The sequence below is a fragment of the Rhipicephalus sanguineus genome, chromosome 7 (genome assembly GCF_013339695.2).
Source record: "Rhipicephalus sanguineus isolate Rsan-2018 chromosome 7, BIME_Rsan_1.4, whole genome shotgun sequence".
Lineage (NCBI taxonomy): Eukaryota > Metazoa > Arthropoda > Arachnida > Ixodida > Ixodidae > Rhipicephalus > Rhipicephalus sanguineus.
The window spans coordinates 2,856,932-2,870,254 of NC_051182.1; the positions used below are offsets into that span (position 1 = coordinate 2,856,932).

Consider the following 13,323-nt stretch of genomic DNA (forward strand, 5'->3'; position numbering starts at 1 on the left):
CTATCTATCTATCTATCTATCTATCTATCTATCTATCTATCTATCTATCTATCTATCTATCTATCCGCCTACGTCTGTGTTCTCTCATGATAGCCTCCTTAACTTGGTGAATACCAAAATTGGCTGGGGAGGGTAAGAAGATTTGACGAATATGACTGTCGGGTCATGACATGAATAACTTGAAAATTCTGTCGCGTACGTCGTCAAACCCTTTCCTCCAGACACGTGTGGCACATACCCGTTTACCACGGGCAGCGGTGTACGGGTATGCGCCACAGGTGATTGACAGTTCATATCTACCCAGGAACGGTGAGAACAGGCACTGGCAACCTATATGGGAGAGCGTTAAGAAACACCGACATCGGCAGCGTTGACCCCACGAAGGGAAATAATGAAAATTAGGATCCCAGCATGAATCGAACCCAAGCATTCTGCGTGACGCCAGGTCTGTAAACTGGTTTGGAAAAACAGCCTATGCAGGCGTAATGTCGGTGCAACGTCAATTGTGGTCATGGTGCTGGCTATCTAGTTTTGCAAAAAAGCAATAAACACTGCACGATACTTCTACGATGTGTACTCCTACGATACAGGCGTCATATCAGATTAACGTATGGGGTTCCACTGTTGGCTCCGCTTTTATAGCAGTCTAATAAACATTATAGTTGTATTCCTATGATTCAGCAAGCCATATTGAAGCACTGCTCGACACCGGAGGAATACGTTAACGAAAGTTACGTATGATATTCACATCATCGCACCGTAAATTGCACTTAGACCGGCAGAACGACGCAGTGTCCTCTTCATTTGTTACGTGGCTGGGCGATGGCCTCATGCTGACCAAGGATGATGCCAGGTTGACTGACAGCCGATTTATAGACTAGGCTACGTAGGCCACATACGCCCAGGTAGTCTACGAATACGACAAGCGCCGTCCACAGATGTTAGTCTACTTAGCATTATCCAGGCCTACCGGCCTCGAGGGCCTATACCTCAACAACGCGAAAGGTGACTTCAGGTTCCGACATGTCGACAGCTCTATGGACAGAAAATTTGTCAACAATGTGACCGAGGCATCCACGATTTTCAACAGCTGTACTATGCCTACACATGGGTCCTCGTCACCGCGATCATGACCGGATTCAATAAGAAGTCATGACCAGCTGCCGGTGGTCACTTACTACGGTGATGGTGGCCTTGTTCAAAAACAGTCAAGAACATCTTCCGCACATGCGCATGGGTTCGTGAAACATGCGTACGTTCTCCATCGGAAGGGATAAGTATAAGCACTATATATCAGCATACCGCTTCTGATGTTGGTAATATCCACGTTACCGTTGGTAGCGTTACCAAGCTGTAAATTGGTTATATAACACATATGCGGCATGTGCGTATAAAATTTATACAAATCTTTAGCGTCCCTTTGTAACGTTTCGCCCAGTAAAAACGATTACTCCACAGTCACCATCCCGCCGCATGCTTCGCATAACATCGACTCCCACGGTAGGTGGAATCTGCCGAATTTTTCTTTTTTTCGGCCACGGACAAGATGATTTTTCGCTCACAACCGCCGACGACGACACCGACGCCGACGCCGACACCGAAATTTCTGCGGAACGAGCTCTTTAACACTATCACGTTAAAACACACAACGGACGGAACACAAACGAGCGCTCGTCGTCGTTTCCACTCCGTTGAGATTTTGCGCTGTAGTGTGCCAGAAATCGAAAATGTTTGCATTCGGCCATCGTTGCCTAATACCTGGCCATATTACTCCAGAATAATACCACTTCATTTGCGAATCATTTTGCTTCTGCAAACCTTATACTAATATGGGCCATAAGTTACTGCAGAACAAGTCATTCACAATACAAAACGAGAAATCAGGTATTTTTGTATATTTGAGGTTCAAATTACAACGTGGAAGAAGCTCATGAATCTCAATACATATTACTTTTATTTAGATCACAACATGTGGTGGATAAGACTTTTTACATTTTAACATGTCGAAGTTTAGAAAAAAATAGTCTATTCTGTAGTTATATGTTTTAATTAAGGCTAAGCATAATGCTAGCTACGTTATATTTTAGGCAATCAGTAGGCATGACCGGGAAGTGCTGTGATTACGCGTTTATACAAAAGAGGAGTCCGTGTTCAATAGCTTGTCTTGCATCGAGATGCATTAGCCAATCCTCCAGACGCTGTTTTACAGATGTACAAGCCAATACTTATTTCTTATACTTAGTCGCGTGGTTATATTACACATTAAAATGTTATTGAAAAATCTGTAAACAGGGGGTGGGTGCGCTCGTCGTCGTGGGTGGCTCGAACACCCACCCCCTGTTTACAGATTTTTTCATGGCAAGCTTCCCTCTTCCACTTCCTGCCGTTTTTTTGGATTACAATGTTATTGACATTTCAACTCCATTGTTATTTGTCACTGTCGGTATTCATCAACCATTTCGATGGTATTGTATTTTCAGGTTGGAATTATTGGGTTGGTACAACGACTTTTAGAGGTGAGTCCTGATTCAGTTACGTGAAAATTGTTAGCGGAGTCGTGAAATCCCTGCCTTTCACTTTAGTCGTTTTAGTAATCGTACTTCCTCGTATTGATTAACGCGTTTTCCGCTAGTGCTTCGTGAATGGAATGCTTAACTTTGACCCGCCAACGCAAGTATACATCTTGGTACAATTTCTCAAGGAAGTCTTGCAGGAAACAGGTAAGCGCATGATTTTTGTACGATTCGTAGGCAGAGAGATCGAAAAATCATTCATAATTCTGGTGCACGCTCATTCTTCTCATCAGTTTGACTCGGGGAATATTAGGCGACTGTTGAGGAGAAACTTGGGCTTGCTGGTGCTCCATTTTTGTTGAGGTGGTGCAGCGCGAATCACGACAAGGAGCACAGTTTCTTTGCCCCCTGCGCTGCTTCGCGCTGCACCGCTTCAACAACATTATACGACTGCATTCGCTGACGTATGATTTCATTAGGGTGCACATTTTACTGCAGCTGAAAAAGCGAAAATAAACTCTCCTGCACAGCTAGGATAGAGTGGTCAAGGTATTAGCTTATTCGACATAAATTTGCTTAGAGTGGTCCGTGCATATGCTGGACATGAAGCGCACATTTTAAAGCAGTATTCGGTAAGGAAAGTCGAGATTAACCGTCGATGTTTTGTTCTGGTAACTTCGGAACCCCTGACAGTTTTAATTAGTGGGGGGTCATATTTTTTACTCAACCGAATCGTTTACCAGTCAGTGGACTCCATTTAAATACCCTAGCACGAGGTGAAATGTACAAACGAAGGGTCCCTTAGTGTCGGAAGCACCTCGTTTACTTCTCACTCCTCCTATGACGCCCTTCCTCTTTCTTCTTGTTTTTGTTTATTCTGTATGTGTCCGTTTCCTTCATCTTTATTTGTCTTCCCTCCAACGCTACGTATTTCCGGACACCCTCGCAAGGTGTGGTTACATAGATCTAGTTAAACTCCATGCCTTGCTCTCCATTTCTCTCTCTCTCTCTATTCACCCCTCACTAATTTTGACTAGTTGAATCATTTTGCTTTCTTCCTTTTCCACTCCGCTACGCTGCATAGAAAACAACATCGGAGCATCACACAACTGACTGTTTTATCATTCGGAACTGACGAGCTCTGTTCGTCAGTTGTAGTTCGTCTAATACTTATCTCGCCTTCTGTCACACTCCCTTTCTAAGACTGTTGCCTGGCCGTCATGCGTGGTCACCCAAGCATTCGGTGCTAAGCAGGTGTTCTTCAAATGTCGCCATGAGTTTGTCATCCGGCGTATGGGCATATATATATCCACACTTACCTTGTTGACGATTTTATATGGCGGTGTGCATGATGTCGATGTCCAAAATATCATTTCCGTTGCTTTCGTGCCTACTGTACACACTTGCGTGCATCTTCCCTCGGTGTCTGGCAGCCAGGTTCCCTTGTAAAGGAGGGCCAACTGTCACAGTGGCAGCAAAAGCATCTCTTGTGAATATAGTCACCTCCGGCTTCATTAGCGAACCACTGACCCTTGTATTATCGTGAAAGCTTTCCTTTCCAATTTCTCTTCCATTAGTGCTTCCAATTTCTCTTTCATTATTGCAATTTCTTTCTATGGACCGTATTCTTGCATTCTTTAGATCAAATTTGCGTATCATTTTGACTTCAGCTGACTCAACAGCTGGTTGCCTTTCTACACTTTCCATTCCCGTATTAGGTTGGCAACTATCTTGATCTATTGCTCTGCTCGCTTTCCACGATATTGGCACATTGCATTGTAGTGATTAGTTTTCTTTTACATACAATCAAATCCGGCTATATCAAACTCAAGTCAATCGAATAATCCTTCACATCCAACTATTTTCAAACACGGCAATCGTCTTACGTCAATGCATAAGAAATTCAACGGCTATATCAAACAAAAATACCAGAGCACTTGATAAATCGAACATCGGGCAGTGCGAAATGACCCAAGAAGTTGCCTTTCCCTCACAAGATTGTTTTTCCTAACCCATGGATGCTTCCCCATGTGCATTTGGGAGACTCAGCCGTGTGATTTCGATGATGCCGGGCAGAGCGAGTAGAAACTACCACTTGCCGTCGCGTGCTTTCTCCTATCATTCCTTGTCGTCGCACCCATCGGCCCGTTATGCGGGGTCGCCGTTCGCTTCTCCGCTCCCTTTGCTGGCGCAATATCCGCCGTAAAACGGAAGAATCTGCATGTTCTCCACAAGGCTGGCGATAGCTAACACGGCCGAAGGTATATAAAAGAAGTGTGACGTCACCGCTGGGCACGGCATCCCAAGAGGCACGCTGAGTATGATATTGAAAAAATTGGCCGCGTATCTGCGTGCTTCACTGCAAATGCCTCCAGACGATAGAAGAGGCACTGCGTGAGATATGGACGCCATCTGGCAATACGTCGGGAAACATGAGTGTTGTGTTGCGGGCTGGTATTCCCGGCGCAGCAGCAGGCGAAGACCGGCGGTGACCAACGCGACCGGCGGGGACGCCAGCCAGCCCGAACACGCGGTTTGGCGCGAAGCGCTGAAGCAGAAGAAAGGTCCGCACTCAACGAGTACTCTCCACACACTCTTTTATTTACACGTCGCCTGGGTAAAACAGGAATGCCAGAGCGGCGCCCCATGGCATTCGTACAGTGCAATACAGAACCGAAACCGAAACAGAACAATGAGCTCGTTCAGAGGGCACGGAGGAATTCAAGTTTCAGCGCAGTCACATTTTCAGCGCAGCTTAAGAAACTAGGGTCTTTAGAACTACTTATGTATACATTTTCTATTAAAGAAACACACCACCTAATATTTACCTAGTGATGTTGTGCCTCAGATATGCGTAATGTTTGCTTTTTGATCGACAATGTACACAAGTATGAACCTAGTCAGCCCTTCAAGATGGCTGGCCCTTGGCCAAGTGGTTGAACTTTCGTCGAGTGGCTGAATCGAGTGACGTGCCGACAAACAGTAAGACAGACAGACAGGCTACCGATGCCCGACGAGTACGCCAGCTGCGTACAAAGATGTTGGGGTGCTGTTTGCACCAATAGTGAATTTTATCGCGTGTAACCTGGCGCTGGATATAACCCACATCCGCAACTACGAAACGCGGGAATAAAACCGGAGAAGAATCCCAGCGTATAGCTAAGAAGCAGCATTCCTTGCATTATCGTGAAACAGTGCCGGGCAACCAACTTACGCCCCGAAATTCGCACCAAAAACACAATGGATTCCGCAAAATGTTTATATCGAATTAACGATATATTGAACTAACCACAGTTTCAATACACAGTTCGGCTGTACACTGCGAAGTCTTTCGTCAGAACATATTTCATTTGCCCCTTTCTGACTTCAAAGACAGCTCTGTCTCTATCTCACAGAACTGCCGATCTGCAGATTTCTCATGAGCTATTAGTTTTGGCCAACTCGCTTATCTTTCTGAAAGTGTTCACCCGACATCAGAACGACACTGCCGAATGTCAACACTATTGCCACGCGTTCTTTTTGTCATTTTTATGTAACTAGTCCGTTGCACGCGTAGCCGCTGCCTTGCTCAAGCTGCGGCCTAATGTCTGGGAACCTTCCAGATTATCTTAGAATCTTTTTATATATGGTTTCGCTGTTTGCAAACACAGACCCTGGACGGGTTCCGATTCCATGCACTGACGTAGCATTGGCCGGGAACAAAAGCCTTGGCGGGTAGCTCGCAGATTTTCAACACTTCTCACCCTGTGCCTAACCAAATATTTCAAATAAAGATGCTTCTAATCTATACCCATCATTATGAGAGTTTGTCCTTAACTTATGCACCTTCCTTTTATCTGAAGGCGGAAAAAGGATCTTTCCTTACTCTGGTACAACTTAAAAACACGCTTTCTGCTTCGGTGTTGAAATGAAGAACCGAAAGTTTCTTCGGGTACAATACCTGCTGCTACTGTCGCAGTCTTGAAACCGTCTATAGGCTCGAGCGCGCAACCGCGAACAGTTGAGATTATTCTCGAACTAATGCGGCCACCAGCGATAAGGCTCGAATGTTCGATGCCGCATCTATAAAATGCCGGTGCCCCTTGCCGCGGTTCAGTTTATCGACGGCCGACGCTCTGTTCGCCGCTATCACTGCACAGTGTGCATTGCTGTAGTTTGACTTTCCGTTTCCCGGCGACAAGTTCGGCCATATAAAGAGTTTCATCTTGGACACGCCGACTGCGGCCTTCGTCGACGTCACGACCCCGTGACACTATTATCATAGCTCCTTTCCAAGTATCACGGCCTACATCGTGTTATTGAGCCCCAAACTCTTCTGTATTTTATTATTGCGGCTCTTCGCCACCATGCTGGTTTATTGGTTATTTTTAAAACCTCAAAGTCTTTAACATGCACATAACACTGAATACATGGGTGCTCATGCATCAGAGATTGCGGCCGCCTTGCGCGGGTGTCGAATTGATGTCGTCGTACAAAGTAGCGCGAACATTTACTTCCTAAGCTACACAGCAATGCTATGCTTGTAGTGGTCATGAGCACCCCTTGGGCTTGTTGAAAAAACACATCCTGCGGAAAGCTTACACGGCTATGAACTGCTCAGCCAAACATTGCAGTCGTGCGCGCCGCGTAAAGGCTACAAGCGGAGCGCGAAGTTGCTGTTTACTCAGGCGCCCTCTTTTCAAACAGAGGCCGGTAATCACTCTCGTCGGTGGTCGCGGCGTCTGCCGGTTGACGTCACGGATCTGCATTTCCGCGCCGCAAGAGACATAGCATTCTTATTAGCCAATAGCCGACATAAATCAAGAGCGGTGTTTGGATCAGATGCGCTTGTTCCCGTTGACACTGTGTACAATAGTTGTTGTAGTTAAATAAACGGACTAAAATATGACAAGAGTTTGTTGCGAGTTTTCAAAGAGATGACTCACTTCCGGTAGAGACCAGCTGTCGTCTGCTGAACTCAGCGCACCCGCGCACCTTCGAGCGTAACCTAAATTTGTCCACACTGCCTTTTCGGTAACGCAGCCTCTTGTGCCTCGCTTGTTTCGATTAGTTTTGAATGTCATCACTGGCCTCAAATCTTACAAAACTTGTCTGTGGAGTTGAGTTCTAACGCCACGGATCCCGTGCTGACTTGAACAGTGCGTGCACAGATCGAGTTGCAAGCAAGTTCTTAATTAAAAGGCCGGAGAGCTGCCCCTAGTGAAACATGAGGGTCGGATTATAGCTGAGGGTTTTAACACTATTATTCTTTTGACAGAGTATGCACGCGATCATTTAACCTTTGGATAATACACTTCACGTCAAAGATATCCCGAAGATGGATTGAGCGGTAAGGTCAAAATAATACAACCTGAATTCCACTGTCGACTCACTGAGAGTACTTTTGCTTCCAGTCGTCTTCAAAGAACAACCATCAGCCTGTGTTTAGGCTTACTTAAAGGGTCCCTGAAACGGTTTTTTGACATTTCCTTTTTGCTAAGACGATTTGCTCAGTCGAAACACCCTTTATTAAGGGAACTACGTATAATAAATAGCTTCCCTCCTCCTTTCACCCTCAACTTTTTCTTCGAGCGCTCGGGGCTAAGCTCCGCCTTCAAGAGGCTCTGCGTCACGATGTGACGCGCGAGAACGCTTGCGTGCCGTCGCGTCGTCTACTTCCGGTAGCCACCGGTGGGTCAGGCGCTGGGACGCTGGCTCGGCTGATCGTCCGTCTCCTGCGAGCGCCATCCGAGCAGCGTGTGTTTTGTTTCACGGCCGTTCAGACAGTTGCTCAGAATGGACCCCGGCGTCGAAGAGCGGTTGCGCCGAATGAGCCGAGAAATGGGTTTCGACCCTTACAGTGACACGCCATTTCGCAATCCGGCGCTTCGTGCTGAGGGTGGCAGCAGTGATCCGCCTGATCCGCCACCACCAGACTCGCCGGGCCGTATTATATCAACGTCGTCGTACACAAGGGCAGTCAGGCACAGGTTAGCAATGTTACTCGCTATACAAATGGCTCTGAAGCGTCGAGTGAAATATGGAATGATTGGTTATCTCGGCGATGTTCGGTGGAAAGGATTTCCGCTCGTTTATACATAATGATAATGGTGTATTTTGAAACTTCTTCGACCTGGTAAAAATGAGGGCTACTTTGTGCGCATGATTAAGGTGGGTTGAGGTATGAGGAGCAGGAAAGGCACAGGACTGGGCCAAGGATGAGTTTCTGTGATAAAGTGAGTGAAAGCACGATAGCCGAGTATGTCGCCTGCGCATGGCAAGTGTAGCAAATCTGAACACTGCTTTTAATGAAGAAACGTGAGTACGATGATGAGATAAACGGAGCCGCTTTATTTTGAACCATTTCGAGCATGTTAGTAAGGCCTATTAGATGAGGGTGCCGTAATATTGAAGTGTTTTCTAGAGATGGCCGAATCAATGAATTGAAAGCGCGCAATCTTGTGTCCTTATTAGTGAAACGCAAGCGTCGTGTAAGGAGGCCGAGCTTCTTTAGAGCCTTATCAGTAATATGCTGTATGTGTGCAGTCTAGCTTAAGTCAGAAATAAGTATGACGCCCAGAATAAACGTTAGTCACTAGAATAAACGTCAGTACAAGTGGTTGCGATCGATCAGCCGAGCGCAGTAACAGCGGCAGCAGCGAGTTCACAGCCCCCTTGATGATCTCCCAAGCTGTGGCGCAACAGTGGGTTCAATATGACAATGCGCGTAAGTTGCTCAAGGTTCTGGTCTATATAATTGCAACCGGGCTCCTATAGCGCACTTTCGTCTAGGCATATAGTTTTTAATAGTGACGCCTCTGAATTCTGTGCTTGTCCAAGCTCGTTAGAACCAAGCTGGTGTGTTCGGACTAATCCTTACCTTCCCGCGGGCATTACTGTTGCGTTGAGGTAGAGCACCCGGTAGCAGTGCTTCATAGGTCGCGGGTAACACCCAGTGCGTATCTTTGTATAATGCTGCGCATTACGTGACAATTTTAGAATGCTTTTAAAGAAGATAGTCTTTCTTGGGGAACTTAAACGCAGAAATTTTGGTCTGTCTGTCTTTCTGTTTGTCGGCACGTCCCTCGATTCAGCCACTCGGCCAAAGTTGAACCACTTGCCCAAGGGCCAGCCGTCTTGAACTGGTACGGCTGTTCATACTTGTGAACGTTGTCGATCAAAAAGTAAATATCATGCATATCTGAGGTGCAACATCACTAGGTAAGTATTAGGTGGCGTGTTCCTTTAATAGAAAATGCATACACACGTAATTTTAAGGACCCTAGTTTCTTAAGCTGCGCTGAAAATGCATAAGAATGGAAGCTTGAGCGAGTTGGTATGCGTTCATCTTTGTTGAAACAGCGCTCACTACACGACGACGAAGTAAAAGAAGGCACAGGACAGGCAGCGCCTGTCCTGTGCCTTCTTTTACTTCGTCGTCGTCTAGTGAGCGCTGTTTCAACAAAGCTGAAAATGCGACTGCGCTGAAATTTGCCTTCCTCCGTGCCCTTCGCACGAGCTCATTGTTGTGTTTCGGTTTCGGTTGTGTTGCACTGTACGAATGCCATGGGTTGGTGTTGAAAAACTTTAGTTTTGAGAAGTCCAAGAAGGTGAAAAAAATATTTAAAAAATGAAAAAGCAGCGTTGTGGGCGGCCTTCAGGCTGCCGGTTGTGGGCGCCGCTCTGGCGTTTCTGTTTTACCCAGGCGACGTGTAAATAAAAGAGTGTGTGGAGAGTACTCGTTGAGTTTCTCTGCTTCAGCGCTTCGCGCCAAACCGCGTTTTCGGGCTGGCTGGCGTCCCCGCCGGTCGCGTTGGTCACCGCCGGTCTTCGCCTGCTGCTGCGCCGGGACTACCAGCACGCAACACAGCACTCATGTTTCCCGACGTATTGCCAGATGGCGTCCATATCTCACACAGCGCCTCTTCTATCGTCTTTACACGACATTTGCAGCGAAGCACGCAGATACGCGGCCAATTTTTTTATTTGACAGTGTTTCGCAAGAGGTCAAAAGTTAGGCCGCTATTTTCGGACAACACTACTATTGAGATAGACCCGCAGACAGAGTGCACGGCCACTGCTATTGTATCATTTGCTTGCCGGATGTGCAGCTAGTCTCAAAACGAATTTCGAGTGTCTGAACAAAGCTTAGCTGAAATATATGCAAAAGACGGTCATGTTGCGCTACATTGCAGATCCTCTTCCCGAGATTCTCCGGAGTGTTTGCGACACCCTAGCTTCAGTTATTGACGTCATCGGCATCGACCTTGACTGCAATTTGCTACAGCTAGACACTCAAGCTCTGTGCGAGAAGAAGATCAAGTTACAAGTGCCCGCTACTCTCAACCTGACTGAGGTATATCCTGCCCTTCTATAATAGCCATATCAGAAGGCAAATCGTCGGTTCAATGAGGCTCTTGGCCAAAATAAGGCGCGTTATTCTTGCTTCTGTCTCACTTGTGTTTAAGCTACGTTTCCTTCACTGGCATAACAGCAAGAAGAGAAGAAATACATCAGAACGACATACGAGATTGGTGTCAGGTAAGTAATAGGGAATGTTCGTGCTATAAATCAAACACAGCTTTTGATCCTGGTGCTGTTTACAGCGTGAGGAGTTCAAAGAACAGCCGATTTTTACTTATTTTTTTATTTATTTAACAATACTGTAGGCCTTTTTACAGGCCCATACAGGAAGTGGTTAGAACAGGTACACTTGAGCATGGGAATAGTAAAAACTACGAACGAGAAAGTTGGATAACAAAGCAAAAACAAAACGAAGCTTAGCAAGTAACCATTCTAGCAATCAACATAAGAAACGTTGCTGCATTTGTCATGCATTGTAAATAGGGTTATAACATAATATAGCCAATACATTTCACTCTGCAGAATATTGCAAAAATGTCATCACATCTCAAGAAGCACGATACAATTACACAAGTTCCTGCAAACATTTATATTTCAAAGTAAATGCCTATGTACAATCAAAAAAGGGTTCCAGTTTCGCGATAAATTCTTCCACAGATCGACAGTCAACAATTTCATTTGGTAATGCGTTTAAAATTTCAATAGCCCATGGAAAAAATGAATATTTAAACGTGTCGCACTTGGTCTGATGCGGCCTGATGACTGTGACATGTTCTGAAAGAGTGGCGGTGCGGTGGCTGCACGTAATCTTCTTTGTTGATATTTATGTGGTTGTGATAAATTATAAAAAGAAACTTCATGGCCGCCACAACACGCCGACACGCAAGGGTAGGCAGTGCTGCTTGATTTCTAAGTGCTGTTACGCTCTGGTGTCGAGAGTTTTTAGAATATATAAATCTTAATGCTTTATTTTGTATACTTTCTAGTTTGTGTACAAGTTCTTTTGGTACGGGTTCCACACAATGCTACCGTACTCCAGAATCGGTCTCACTAATATTTTATATGCTGTTAATTTCACATCCGACGGAGGCGCAGATAATTTTCATCGCAAGAAACCTAGTGTTCGGAAGGCCTTTGTGCACGTGTTTTCTATGTGAGCATTCCATTTCATGGCTCTTGTAAAGGTCACGTCCAGATATTTAACCGAGTCTGTCTGTATTAATCATTTCCCATTAGTCTATAATTGCAACTAAAAATAGTCTTTCCATGAGTTATTTTCGTGCATTTATTTTCTTAACATTAATTTCCATACCCCACTTGTCACACCAATGAGCTATCTTGTTGAGCGTACTATTTAATTTGAGCTGCTCATCGAATCCTTTCACGCAGCTGTAAATGAGAAGTCATCGGCGAAGAGCCGTAATTTCACTCCCTTTTCTGCGCAATCAGCGATGTCATTAACGTAAATTAGAAATAGCAATGGTCCGAGCACAGATCGCTGCGGCACTCCTGCATAGACTTCGAGTTCATCAGAGTCATAATTATTTATAGAAGCATATTGTGTTCGGCTTGATACATATGCTGCTATCCATTCCACAAAATTGTCTGCTAATCCAATGGACCTAATCTTTTCAATTAATTTATGGTGCGTACCTGATCAAAAGCCTTCGAAAAATGGACAAATATGGTATCAGCTTGGAAATTGCAGGTAATTATTGAGGCAAGGTCGTGTGTTATCCCTAATAATTGAGTAATCGTTGATAATCCTTTCCTGAAACCATGTTGCATAGGGTATAATAGGTCATTTTCTTCTGGACACGTCATGACAGCTTTATTTACTATGTGCTCCATTATTTACAGCAGCAACTTGTCAATAATATTGGTTTATATGTTTCTACATGTAACTTATTGCCTTATTTACGAATCAGAATTACTTTAGTGCCTAGGCAATCCTTGGGGAGAGAAGCTGTACTCATCGATTTTCAAAATATAATCTGCAAAAAGGGAGACAGTTGCTGAGCGTATCTTTCCAAAAACATATTTGATATATTATCTGGCCGGGGTGCTTTCTTCGTGTCTATCTGCAAAAGCAAGTTCTAAATACCTGGTTCTGTTATCTCGAGGTCATTTTTCCCGTTGTCAGTTACTGGCATGCGCACCGGCGCGATAGCTGAGCGCGTAAACACGGATTGGAAATAAGCATTAAATGTATTAGTCACAATGCGCATGTCCTCTATGACTGAGCCAGCCACTTCTACTTTAGTGATCCCACCATGTGGCTTCGATAAGTAGCACCAAATCTTTTGCGGTTGTTTTTTTTAGGAAATTCGATAGCGTATTTGAGAAGAAGTAGTGTTTTACAGCTTTAATTTCTTTTTTTTTCTGGGGTTTAACGTCCCAAAACCACGATATGATTATGAGAGACGCCGTAGTGGAGGGCTCCGGAAATTTTGACCACCTGGGGTTC

General features: G+C 45.1%; 1 protein-coding gene across 1 annotated transcript in view; it reads left to right on the forward strand.

The window, feature by feature from the left end:
• The window catches only part of LOC119400602 (uncharacterized), a 50,426-nt gene that overhangs the window by 13,421 nt on the left and 23,682 nt on the right, over positions 1–13,323 (forward strand). Inside the window, exons 2-4 of the mRNA XM_037667662.2 lie at positions 2,481–2,516; positions 2,633–2,720; positions 10,688–10,848. Of these exons, the coding sequence (XP_037523590.1) occupies positions 2,648–2,720; positions 10,688–10,848 (234 nt within the window). The 5' untranslated portion in view covers positions 2,481–2,516; positions 2,633–2,647. The remainder of the gene's footprint in view (positions 1–2,480; positions 2,517–2,632; positions 2,721–10,687; positions 10,849–13,323) is intronic.